The sequence below is a fragment of the Nipponia nippon genome, unplaced genomic scaffold (genome assembly GCF_047370975.1).
Source record: "Nipponia nippon isolate SJK-2023a ecotype South Korea unplaced genomic scaffold, ASM4737097v1 scaffold_20, whole genome shotgun sequence".
Classification (NCBI taxonomy): Eukaryota; Metazoa; Chordata; class Aves; order Pelecaniformes; family Threskiornithidae; genus Nipponia; species Nipponia nippon.
This window is the reverse complement of record NW_028262337.1, coordinates 6742694-6755312: the sequence shown is the minus strand read 5'-3', so window position 1 is coordinate 6755312 and position 12619 is coordinate 6742694. Positions and strand designations below refer to the sequence as shown.

General features: G+C 40.1%; 1 protein-coding gene across 6 annotated transcripts in view; it reads left to right on the top strand.

Annotated features, from left to right (window-relative positions):
* PDE4D (phosphodiesterase 4D) overlaps positions 1-7677 on the top strand; it is a 533586-nt gene extending 525909 nt beyond the window's left edge. For all 6 annotated transcript variants that reach the window (XM_087759654.1, XM_087759655.1, XM_087759658.1 and 3 more), the window contains 4 exons: positions 1063-1217; positions 1723-1845; positions 2348-2530; positions 3122-7677. In XM_087759654.1, the coding sequence (XP_087615780.1) occupies positions 1063-1217; positions 1723-1845; positions 2348-2530; positions 3122-3532 (872 nt within the window). In that variant the 3' untranslated portion in view covers positions 3533-7677. The remainder of the gene's footprint in view (positions 1-1062; positions 1218-1722; positions 1846-2347; positions 2531-3121) is intronic.
* The last annotated feature ends 4942 nt before the right edge of the window (positions 7678-12619 follow it).

Below are 12619 nucleotides of genomic sequence, written 5' to 3'. Positions count from 1 at the left end.
TAGAACAGCTATAATAAATAGAAGTTAATATCACACATGAAAAGTGTGATTGCATAACAAGTATTTGGTTTCTATGACAGCTTCATTTGCAGGCTGCGTCTTAAAACATACACAAGCTGACGGTGCAGTATCGCCGCGTAGAATCTAAAGCTGCGCAGAAAATTGTTGTAACTGCTTTTATTTGTCAGAGCTGGCTGCTCAGCAGGTCTAAGCAGACAAATGCAGACCTTGTGTGTATGCCTTAGCACAGGCGTTGCTAGGCAGGTGTGTGTTATTCTCACAGCCATATGGAGTGACGGAGCTAAGAATACTTCTGTTGAAGAAGGCACAGTGTTACAACATGAGGCATTGACCACACTCAAGTATGAGGCAGTAGGCAAGGCCACTGCTTGCATTTTCAAGCCACATGACCTTCCAAGAAAAAGACCAGAAGCGAAACTGTTACCATCCTATCAGCCTCCTCTCAAAATATCCAATTGTCATGGTCTAATGACCCGTAGGCCTAATTGGCTAGGCATCTGAGTGCCTTAGCTAACTGCAGAAGGACATGGTTTGAAAACCAAGATGTGTGCTCTCTGCCTGACCTGCAGCAAAGCCTCAGCTGTGTATTCCCAGTCTGAGTGCTGGATAGCTGCAACTTGACTTAAACAATGGAATTTTAGTAGTTGTGATGGGAAGGAGGCATGAGAAGAGAAAACATCAGAGTGTGTTTTAGTTTAGGTGTGTTTATGTGTATAATATTTTCCATGTGACCTCATGCAGATATGAAAATATATTCTGAAAAATACCTTCCTTGTATTTTTTCGAACTTGCCACTCCAGGCACATGTACATGCTTCACTGCAAAGTGTTTTCTTTATTTTCCTCAACATACTTTGCCTTGATTTGTTAAGATGTTCAGTCATTAATTCTGTAACTTTTGATACTGTGTGAACTACAGGAACTCTGTTTCTAAAAGTTCATCTGTAAATCTTGTTATGAATGTAACGAATCTGAAAAATCTTAAGGGATTTGGTAGAAGCACAGGCGTTAGTAACGTTCTGCCCTGCGATTGGTACTGCAGATTCTGAACTCGCCTTGATGTACAATGACTCATCAGTACTGGAGAATCATCACTTAGCTGTGGGCTTCAAGCTGCTGCAGGAAGAAAATTGTGACATTTTCCAGAATTTGACGAAAAAACAGAGGCAATCATTGAGGAAAATGGTCATTGACATTGTAAGTTCTGCTTGAGAGTCTCTCTTCCATACTGCTAGCAAATTGAATAATAGAGCACAGAAACATTTTATGATAGATTACATGTGATTAGACCCATAACCAATGAAGTAAAAGTTTGAAGATTTATCATGCCTTACCCAACATAAATAGGGGGTTCTTTTCAGTTTCAATATTATACCTTTTTAGAAGGTATATGGTCCTGCTTCAAGCTGGTTTTGTACTGACATGTACACAGAAATTTGCTACTGAATTGATGATGAATTTAGGCTGATCAGATCATTCTGAACAATTCTGAACAATCATTTTGTCATATTCTTAAAATAACCAAAATTAAAACTTACTATTTTGGACACTAATGACGTACAGGACTCAGACTTTTATAGTGTATTTAGACACAGGAGTTATGGATTCCCCCCAGAACTGTTTATTTGTGTGTTTAAAGATTTTTTTAAAAATCAGTAGAATAATTTATGTAATATTCATTTTTTTGTTTGTTTCTTTCAAGGTACTTGCAACAGACATGTCTAAGCATATGAATCTATTGGCTGATTTAAAAACTATGGTTGAAACCAAAAAAGTGACCAGTTCTGGTGTCCTACTTCTTGATAACTATTCAGACAGGATTCAGGTAAGAAAGTTCATTTGCAAATGGTCATTTGTATTAACTCACATCCTTAATAACATTGGCCTGCCCATTTTCCAGCATGGATTAAATCAGCTGTCCGTTCTCACACCATGACTCACTACCTTCCCTCTACTCCCTCTTATGTTTCCTACCTGTGACATACTTTGTTACGTAGTGAGTGACTCTCTGAGAGAGTAATGAGGTGCTAGAGTACTTCTAGACTAAATGAGGCTTTGGCCTTCCCTTCAAATTGTCACCACCTGGTTAGTCTTTCTCTCAAAGCTTTTCTGTCCCTTATACAGACAGAAGCAGCAAAGGCAAGGTAATTCATAGCTATTACTGCAAGTGTGAAAAACACCCAAGCACATAAGTTTTCTTCTGTTTAGAATAAATCTTGCACTACATGTATTTTCAAGATTCTGTTTCACAGCCACCAAAAGTGTAAATGGAAAAGGAGCTGGTTTTCTCCAGTGTAATAACACCACATGTGTTCAATCTATTTCAGGTTCTTCAGAATATGGTGCACTGTGCAGATCTAAGCAATCCAACCAAGCCACTCCATCTCTACCGCCAATGGACAGACAGAATAATGGAGGAATTTTTCCGTCAAGGAGATCGGGAAAGAGAGAGGGGAATGGAGATAAGTCCCATGTGTGATAAACACAATGCATCTGTAGAAAAATCACAGGTAATTGATTTGAGTGGGCAGTTAAATAACACAGTATGACATTTTAACAGAAAAGGATGGTCCATAGCCATGTTTTGATTAATTTTTGAATGCACTATTTCCTTTTTCCTCCTAGTTAATTAATTCAGCTCCTGAGTAGTAAGTGAGGGGAGCTGAAATTTTTACTCTGAAAACATAGTGCATGGTAGTGTGTTTGCTGAAAGGATTCCATCACTGTCATGATCTGCAATGAAGCATACATGTCAAAAGAGAGTATTGTACAGCTGATCATTAGCGTTTCCTTCACAAGCAGAATTAAATATAAAGCAGCTGTTTGGCTCACTAGATGCAGTGGAGATGTTTGGAATGAACAGTCCATTTGAAAACAAATCCTTTCCAAGTCCTTATCCAATATCCTGAATCAGACCTGAAATGTAAAGGACCCTGTTTACTACATAAAACAACATGGTTTCCTTTCAGCCACCTTTAAGGGTAGTGCATCTAGTGTCTCTTACTAGCGTTATATTTCTCATACTTCGTGTGGCTTATAGGCATAGTTGTTTATTTCTTTGTGAATAACAGCTCATCCTGATTTTATATTATTTGAAACAGGTGGGTTTTATAGACTACATTGTTCATCCTCTGTGGGAGACGTGGGCAGATCTTGTTCACCCAGATGCCCAGGATATCTTAGATACACTGGAGGACAATCGAGAATGGTACCAGAGCACAATCCCTCAAAGTCCCTCTCCTGCACCTGATGACCAGGAAGAGGGTAGGCAGGGCCAAACTGAAAAATTCCAGTTCGAACTAACACTGGAGGAAGACGGTGAGTCAGACACCGAAAAGGACAGTGGAAGTCAAGTAGAAGAAGACACCAGCTGCAGTGACTCCAAGACTCTTTGCACCCAGGATTCAGAATCCACTGAAATTCCTCTTGATGAGCAAGTAGGGGAAGAAGTAGAAGAGGAGGAGAACCAGACAGAACCTTGTGTGGTAGAAGACCATTCTCCTGACACGTAACAATGAAGACGCAGTCTCTTTCTCTCTTGCCCTCTCCCTTTCTTTTCCTCTTTCTTTCTGTTTTTTGTTTGTTTTGTTTTTATTAGGTAATGGTTTCCAAAGTGTATGTCATATGCTACAACCATAGTCACAACTCGCTGTCATCTGCCAGGACGTTTGTTGATCAAAACTGACCTTGATGACTCAGTTTGGCACTCAGGAATATTGTAACCAGAATTTTCACCTCCATGGCGCCAGAAAACAGGGGGGAGAACATCCATAAACTACATTTTAATAAGCTCTCCATTTGGCAGATTTGATTAAATAAAGCAAATGTTTTCAGAGGAGTACCACCTGCCAACCGAATGCTGGTATGCTTTGATAGTTTTTGAATTCATTGTATTTCACAAGCAAAGCATTGGATAATGTTCATCATGAGAGGAAACAGACAGAAAATAAACTGAAGTTCCTACTGGAAAACAAATGCACATAAATGATGGGACACAACATGATTCTGTTACCAATAGGAAGATGAGCTGTGGAAATTGCATAATTTTCTAATTTCAAGTCTTCCTGATACGTGACTGAAAAGTGTGACCCAGTGGGTTGCACTAACCTCTGCGTTTTGTATAATATGTAAAAGAGAGATCTTTTGTAGAGCTTACTTTTATTATTAAATGTACCAAGGTATTATATTTAAAGAAAAACACTTTCAGACGTCATCTGCCACTGGTTATTTTTTTTCCAAAGAGTAACTTGCAAGTTTTCAGTCCAAATCTGTGCTACACTGGATAATACTTCTAAGTTTTATTTCTTTCCTTCTCTTTTTTTGCACCTTAGAATCTCATGGTAATATTGAGCTGTAAAAGTCTATTATTTTATATATTAGTGAGTTCCATGAATATCCTTTATGTTACATAAAACTCTTTCAGTATGATGTCTTTTTTGTTTGTTTTTCATCACCATCACAATTTTCCCAAACGTACCAGAGGAACTTAAGTTGTGCTTTTACCCTCATAGTAGCCTGGTCCTGCCAATTCTGTCTTACTGCAAGATTAGGATTTGCAGGACTAGAGCCCATAAGAAAGGTAATGAATTGTTGTCTGAATACAAAAGCAGCTCTTCTGCTGTACTAATAAAATTTGTCCCTCTGAAACATGGTTTCCAGACCATTTTTGGCTGGGAGCTATAGATTGCTAAATCTGAACAGGCCAATAAAATGTATGGAATATTTGCTCTGGTGAAAAAAGCATTAGTGTAATATTTCCAATTTTGACTCTTAATAGCTTTTTTATCTGTGTCAGGTATCTAGTTAAACCATTTGCTAATCTCAGATGTGTACAACATAAAAATAATGATTAGCATTATTTTTTCATGTCTTTGTTGCAAGAAGAGCCAGGTCAGTCTTGTCTTTTTATGTTTTTAAGTAAATGAGCAATGCATCATGAGAGTTGTAGTTTACTCCACATTATTTCAATCTTTTCATCCTTTATCCAGCTTGTGCTGAGGGAATCCTGCTTTTCAGTCTGATTGGTACTGAAAGCTTCCGTAACTTCGAAAGTTAAAGGGAGGTAGGAGTTCGTATTTGTCATTTTCCAGTCCTGTTGCTTGGTCACATGAAAGAAGAAGGAATTTTATTTCCTTCGCTTTACTCTTCATTAGAATTGTAGTTTTGAGCATAGAAGTTGGGAAATAGTTCCCTAGGGAAGCTAGTAGGCTCCCACTCTAAAATTCTGGTAAAATGACAATACCAAGACGATTCCTTAACGAAAGAAGAAAGCAACAGCCATTGTTTTCCCTTTGGATTCATTTTGTAGTAAATTTTCAGATATGAATACAGAGGGTTTTTTAAGTGTCTGAGATCTAGAATAAAAACCTGTTTAAAAACAATTGGCTAATAATTCAGCTTTTAAATGCATTTTGCATTTTTCTGTATCCAGGTCATAGTTTTATCTACCTTTAGCCCTCACAGGGCCTTAGCACAGATGCTGAAGGAGGAAAGAGAATGAAGAGAACTCATGGTTTTTTTCAGTTTTTGACTATTTTTTTTGTTCTTCATCATTTCTTCCTGAACCTGATCCATCTAAAAATCCTTTCAGTCCCCAAGAGTGCCTGGAACCTTAATAACGGAAAAGCAATATAAATTCCAAAATAACCAATAGGGACCTGAAAAGGTTTTGTATCTGCACTAATTGAAAGTAAATGAAAAGAATAACACCATATTGTGAGATATACATCCATACATATGGACAATCAAACAATAGAAAATTATATATCATTTCTTAGAGCTGGGGATATAATGCACTGTACAATCTTTTTTTTTCCGTTTTTGCCAAAGTGTGTTTTAGCATTGCACACTGCTTTAAAACAATACAAGTGGCTTTATGTGTTCTGAATATTTCTGCCATAAGAAAATGCAGTGAGTGGGTATTGAGGGGGGTGGGGAGGGGATTCACCTTGCTTATAACAGTACACTTTAGCTTGCAAGTTACTGTGCTCAGTAATGCTGTATTTGAATTCTTAAATTGTTTTGTGTCGTTATTGAAAAACAATAATGAAAGAATATAGATAGAACAAATAGCATTCAGAAGTTGAAAAAACTTGAATGAAATGGATTTTATAGAAAGCTTTGACAGTTCTTTTCAAATGCATTATTTATTTTATTTGTGCCATGCATTTTTCTCACCAAATGACCTTACCTGTAATACAGTCTTGTTTGTCTCTGTTTACAACCATGTATTTATTGTAATGTACATACTGTAATGTTAATTGTAAATTATCAGTTCTTATTATAACATCATCCTTGTCAGGGTGGTGTTGCTATATTTGGAAACTCTTGGTGAGAGAATGATTATTGTGTATACATATTCCTTGTACATGTTTTTTTGTCCTGTAATATATTCTATGTCACCTTAGAGCTTGTTTATGGAGGATTCAAGAAAAGTATGAAATACATAAAGATATATCAATAAAAAAAGCTGCAGGTCTTTGGTCCCAGGGCTGTGCCTTAACTTTAAACAATATTTTCTTCTGTTTTGCTGCATTTGAAAGTAAGGTAGCTGTGGGGCTAGGGCTGGGCATTTCTACCATATTTTTAGTTGCTAACTGATGAGGTTACTCACATGAGCTAATATGCATGGTACTACAATGAGTTTTCATTCATGACCCTACTTGGAAGTTCAAGCTTTTCCAGACTTCTGGCAATATAATTGTATTGCCTCTCTTATTATCTTTTTACAGGCTATCATCAGGGATTATTGCAGCCATTTTTTGCTCCTAAAAAAAACCCCAAAATTGATGCTGTATTTCAGTACTGAATTGCACTGAAACAGCTTTGGAAAGCATCTCTGATAAGCATTTGATGTTAATGCATATTAGGAAATGGAATAATTGGAATTAAAAGGGTATAACTGATACACTTTTACGGTTATCTGTAATATCCCTTCTTTATTTAGTAGCACAAATTATCACTGTATAAGCAGAGTCCATGAAGGAGGACAAAAGACAACTTTAATCTTGGAAATGCTTTCCAACACCAATATTAGTGTTAGAAGCAGACAAAGTTTTATTTTATATAGATGTATCTAAGGCTTTGTACAGGTGCGTATAGCATAATGCACTAGATCTACAGGAGAGTGGTAAACCCTTAGATCTTTTAATAACACTAGTATTAGGTTTGCAGGTTGGACTGTTCATCTCTTGCTGTTTGACTTGTCACGTTGCTCCAGATTACTTAGAGCTGATATCAGTGAATTTGCCAGAGTGAGGTAAATACCTCTCCTCCATTCCAGCGATGCCCAGCCCTTGTAGCATGCGACTTCTTTGTGAAAGGAGAGATTCTTTTTCAAGGAAAACCAGAGCCTCCTTTTTGACACAAACTGTAGATTTTAGCAGCCCTGGCCCAAAGTAAATTGATTGCTTTTGTTTTAAACGGTATAAAAGGGACACTATATCAACAGAAATCCTGAACAATTTTTTGTTATTGTTTTAATTTGATTTTTCCTTTGGGTATGTCTTGAGAGTGGCAACTTGTGTGAACATTGCACATGACTATTCTTTCACTCGTTTCTTAGCCTCTCTTACAGCCTATGGGATAGTACTGTACATCAATACCTTCATATGAAATTTTATATGCAATGGAAATAAAAGCATGGGTTGATTCTGCCTAGTTACTGTATTTGATTTTCTTTTGCAAGTTAAATTTTTTTTTACATACATACTATAGTTGTGACATCTTAAGAGAAAGCATATTTCCAGAATAATTTGATTACCATATTTTTGTCATCATACTGTTTTGCATAGATAATACAAAATAAATGTGGGGGCAAATCAGAAAAGTCAATGAAACGTGGTATTTCATAAAAAAGTCTAATCCACAAAGGTGCTATGCAGTTATATAGAAAGGCGTTTGATCTCATTTTTCAGGAAATTTTACCATTGGTTTCAGTGGCAAAAGCAGCCTATCCTGAGAAAATAAAACTTCAGCTTTAAAGAAACTAGAAGACTACAGATTGCCTAGAGGAGCAATATGGTGGGATGCCACAAAGAAAGAGTTAACCATAGTTAAATATTGGCTAGACAATGTTGGCTCTAAATGGATGAGAAAAAGAAATTGTTTTTTTAAATAAAATTAATAAATGACAGCTGTTGTCTTGAAGAAGAAATGTGGACTTAATGCAGGTCCAGCTCTTGAAGTGGCTTTCATGCACTTCTCCTTGATCAGAGTTAGGGTTTTGCTGTTTGGGGGGGGTTGGTTGTTTGCTTAACTGAAAATAGTTTCTGATCAAATACAAAAAAATTCTATGTCCATTTTTTCCTCAAGTCTCTTTGATCCTTCTTTGGGTTCGGGGTTAGTTTGCAAGGAGTACCAATCCTTAGGACTCCTTTTTAGTCACACCTTGGTGGCAGAAGAGGCTGGTAAATGCTGTGCTGGGAAGATGAAGGATGCTGCACTGAGCACAGCGGGGTGGATAAACCAGGTGGTGCCTGTCGCTCTTGGCAGGCTCATCCTCGTGTGTTCCCAGTGGCCGTAATGGGAAAATGGTTTGAATACATCATGACTACTGTGAAGGGAAGCGGGAATCCCAAATTCTTGTTGGCACTACTAAGACCTTTTCAGTAAGGGGCTCAGGTACCACAGCTGTGCACGTGGTGGGCCTGAAGCTGACAGGATTAGCCAGCTGCTTCCTACATCCCCTGGCAGCACTTTGTCAGGCAGTCTCTGCGCATGGCAATAATGCGCGAGAATAGGCAAGTTTCAGAGCAAAACCAATATGGAACCCCCATTTCACTGCAGCCAGCTGCTGCTATAGGAGTTGAATGTATTTTTAAACACAGGACTCCAGTATTTCTCAATGAGACAAATAGTCTGAATAGCTGCAGCTTCGTTTGTTAGATCTGTCTGTTGCATTGAAAACAAAAGTCACGCTCCTAGCACACATAGTGTTTACTGGGATGGCCAGCCCAATTTCTTGACCAGCTGTGAATAATTTTGCTTAGTTTTTTTTAGGGGAAAAAAAAAACCAAACAACTGCAACACAAAAGTTCAAAGATGTTATAAAAGCCTTTAGTTAGTTCAATTTAGTTTAGCCTGCAGGGTGAAGAAAATCTCCAGCTTCCTTCTGTCAAACTGGTTGAGAAATCTGCAAAAGTAATAAAGGGGAGATAGGAGTCTAAACAGAAATCACAGTGACAAATTGGGAGCACACCTGAGCAGGGAGAACTATTCTCCAACTAAAATAATCTCATCTCGTCAAAGGCAATCCCGTGGCTTGGATGTGGACATTAGATCTCAGTCTGAGTTTGATTCTGTCTCAGTTCCCCAGGTACAAAGCTGTATTTTTCCTTCTCACAAAGCAAATATTTTGAGGTCCTTGGAGTTATTGTGGTAGTAAGAACTACCTATGTATTGAAGATCCACATTTAGAAAGTCAAAAATGGTTTGATACAATGCAGAGTTTAGCACGGCTTTAAAAATGTCTGATGACTATCTCTGCTAAACAAGCCCTTAGCATGGAGCAGGAGGAGGATGACGACATCATACCTGGATAAAGAGGTGAGAGGGAGAAGATACAGGACATGTGGCCCCAGCTCGTATTAGCTGTCTAGTACTGATGAGCTGTACAGACAGCAAATGCGTATCAGAAACTCAGCAGTCACACTGCGCGGTTACCTTCAAATGTTGAACTTCTCACTCCCACCAGTCCTCACCCTGTCCTCCTCCAGCATGCATGGAGTTCAGATGCCTACACTATCAGCATCTCTAATATGCAGCAGAGACCATTGTTTATCTGAACAAGGCTGGAAAATAAAATACAGGTTATGCGGCACGTACTAATGAAAGTAGAGTTGGCATGTGTGTTGTACGTGTGTAGAACTTGGCCTACAGCAAATGCCTATAAGCCATCATTATGTGGGGCTAGATGGAGACAGTTCAAGGTGGCTTAAAAACTTCAGCACCTTCTGATAGTTGAAACTCTCCAGAAAACTAACACTCCAAGTCTCTTATTAACCTAATTTTTCAAAACCTTGACTGACTGCAGCGTTGACCAAACTAAGAGCTGTGCGTAGCCTGTTGCATTCTCAGACTGTGGTTAGTGGCTTATATTGGCTGTCCTGACCATGGCCAGGGGGAGATCTCAACTGTGGCGTTGGTTGAAGCCTGATACAAAGCCTATTTGATTCAAGGGATCGCTTGTGTCCAGAGACACTGAGCAGTGCCCCTCCTCTGATGAAAAGAGCAGCACCAGCTGATGTAGAGCTGCCTTTACAATACAGCTGGCTGTGGATCTCTGCTGGCACCTGGGTTTGTTACAGGGCCCCACATAAGCCATTCTTGGTTTTAGGATCTTTGCTGTCACATGGAAAGAGAACAGAAGCGCTCTGTGGAGTTTTAAAATTGTATGTTTATTTATCACGTGTACCACAAAAACAAAGCTTGCAGCAAACAAAGAAGCAGCCCTAGCCCTACTTCAAAGCAATCTTGCTTGCTCTCTTGCTTTCTCTCTCTCATTCCCTCCCATAAGCTGGGGCAGTATGTCTCTAATAACCACATGCATCTGGGGATAGAGAATGTGGGACACATTTATCAGGTGAGAGACTATCAATGAATCAGTGATACAGCATTTGTGCCATGATGCTGTGCTGATGGCAGCTGCAGAGAAATGTCCCTTACAAAGCTGTGCCTGTAAAAGGGCTAAAAAAATGCTTGAGCAGTAGTAAATGGGAGACTATTTAGACAACCTTTAGTATTGCTAAGGATGTTATTAGAATCATAGTGTTCAGATTTGGTAGTGGTTTGGAGATGCAGTTTGAAGGGGAAAAAAATGCAATGGAAAAATAAGTTAACAACCTGGAATCTTGCTGTCTAGCGGGATTCAAGGAATATGACCTATTTATCTTATCTAAGAGAAGGTTAAGGTATGGTTTGATCATGTGGTGACAGAAATGTGATAGTCCCTCAGTCCATCTTTTTGTCTAGCAGGGAAAGCCAGCTGCTGGCAAGGGAGCCAAATCACTGGAAGCTGACATGCGACAAATTCAGGCTGCAGGACAGAGCAGCTGCATCAGCTGGTTTCATTTACTCTTTATGCTTGCAGGTATCTTGCTGGGGATGAGGACTTGGGGAAATGTCACCATTACAAGTGAGCTGTGTGCTGTGTGTGCTGGGAGCCACACACACACTGCTTAGTGCCACAGGTCTTACCCTTAAAGGTATTTAATGATATGTGCAGTTCACTTTGGTTTAGCTTTGCCTGAGAATGGGCTGGTCCTTTGTGCAAATGATGGAGGGTGTGGGGGGTGAAGGAGAGGGAAGTGCTCTTTGAAAGGGCTTTTTCTATTATAGTATTTTCAAACCATAAAGCAGGAGGGCTATTTATTGCAAAATAGCAAAGTATTTTCTTTAGGCAAAAAGCTTTCCGTCTCTATTTCTAGTAACAGCCTCCATTCTGAACTGGTATTCTCACTTAACCTTCTGCATTGTTTGGCTCCTTCCCCACTTGCTTGTAGGAGGGAAAGGACAGTGCTGGATTTATGGGTGCTGGCAGTCATGTCCCTCCTAATGCCAGTGTGGGGTCCTGGGCTTGTGAGCCACACAGTGAGGGGAATGGGGCTGCAGTGCTCCGACCATTGCATTGTGCCCTTCACAGCAGCAGTTGTATGTCACCCTGCATTAGCAGCACAGTGTTGGCCCTGTTTTCCTCAGCTGAACTGAGACAGCAGGGTGCAATTGCATTTTTTTAGTGAGCATAGCCCTCATTGGCCAGTCTGCCATTGGGGTGAGGGCATCCGAAAGGACCGGGCTGGTCTGCTTCTTTCTCTTACCCAAACACATGTTTGGGTTTGGGTTGCTTTCTCCTCCCATCATCAGGTAGCTGAGTTTAATGGGGCTGGTTCACTGTGTTGGTCAACATGGCTGTGTCCAGCCAGGGGAGAAGATGCCTCTGTTGCAGGAAGGATGGGTGCAGTTCATGGAGGCAGGCTCCTGCTTTCTGCTCTTGTGGTATGACTAAGCTGTGTGCACAGCTATGTGTGTGCATTTTCAGACGTGTCTTCCACATACATCAAATAAGTTTGCCCTTGCATAGCCTCACCAGCTCCTGGAGCTTGTGCTTCACATACCAGTCTTCCCCCATCCCTAAGGAAGGCAGTTACACCTCTTATTCAGGAGCTGTGAAACCTCCCTCATGTGCTTAGACGCTCCCCACAACCAGAGGACAGCCTGGCCCATTCCTCCAGTTTCTTGCTCTCTGGGTGACACCATGCCAAAAATCCCTGCAGGAGGGAGCACTGCACTGCCAGTGCTGGAAGAAACTCATCCTGGCCAGCGGGAGAGGAAAGTTTTGAAGTTTGTCCAGAGACTTGCCAGAGCACTGTGCTGGGCTGTGTGATGATGTGTGGCGCGACAGCATCCCACCTCACACAATCCCAGGGGCTCCTTCTCAGTGGGAGATGCACTCTTGCCATAAGACAACCGCACATTTCTGCGAGTTGCAGAGCTTACAAGGCTGGTTTTCTTCTGCTCTGGAATTTTTTTCTGAAGTCGTGAACTCCTGGCTGAGCCTACCCCTGCATGAGCCGATACACGTGTGGGGTTTTTCTCCTCCA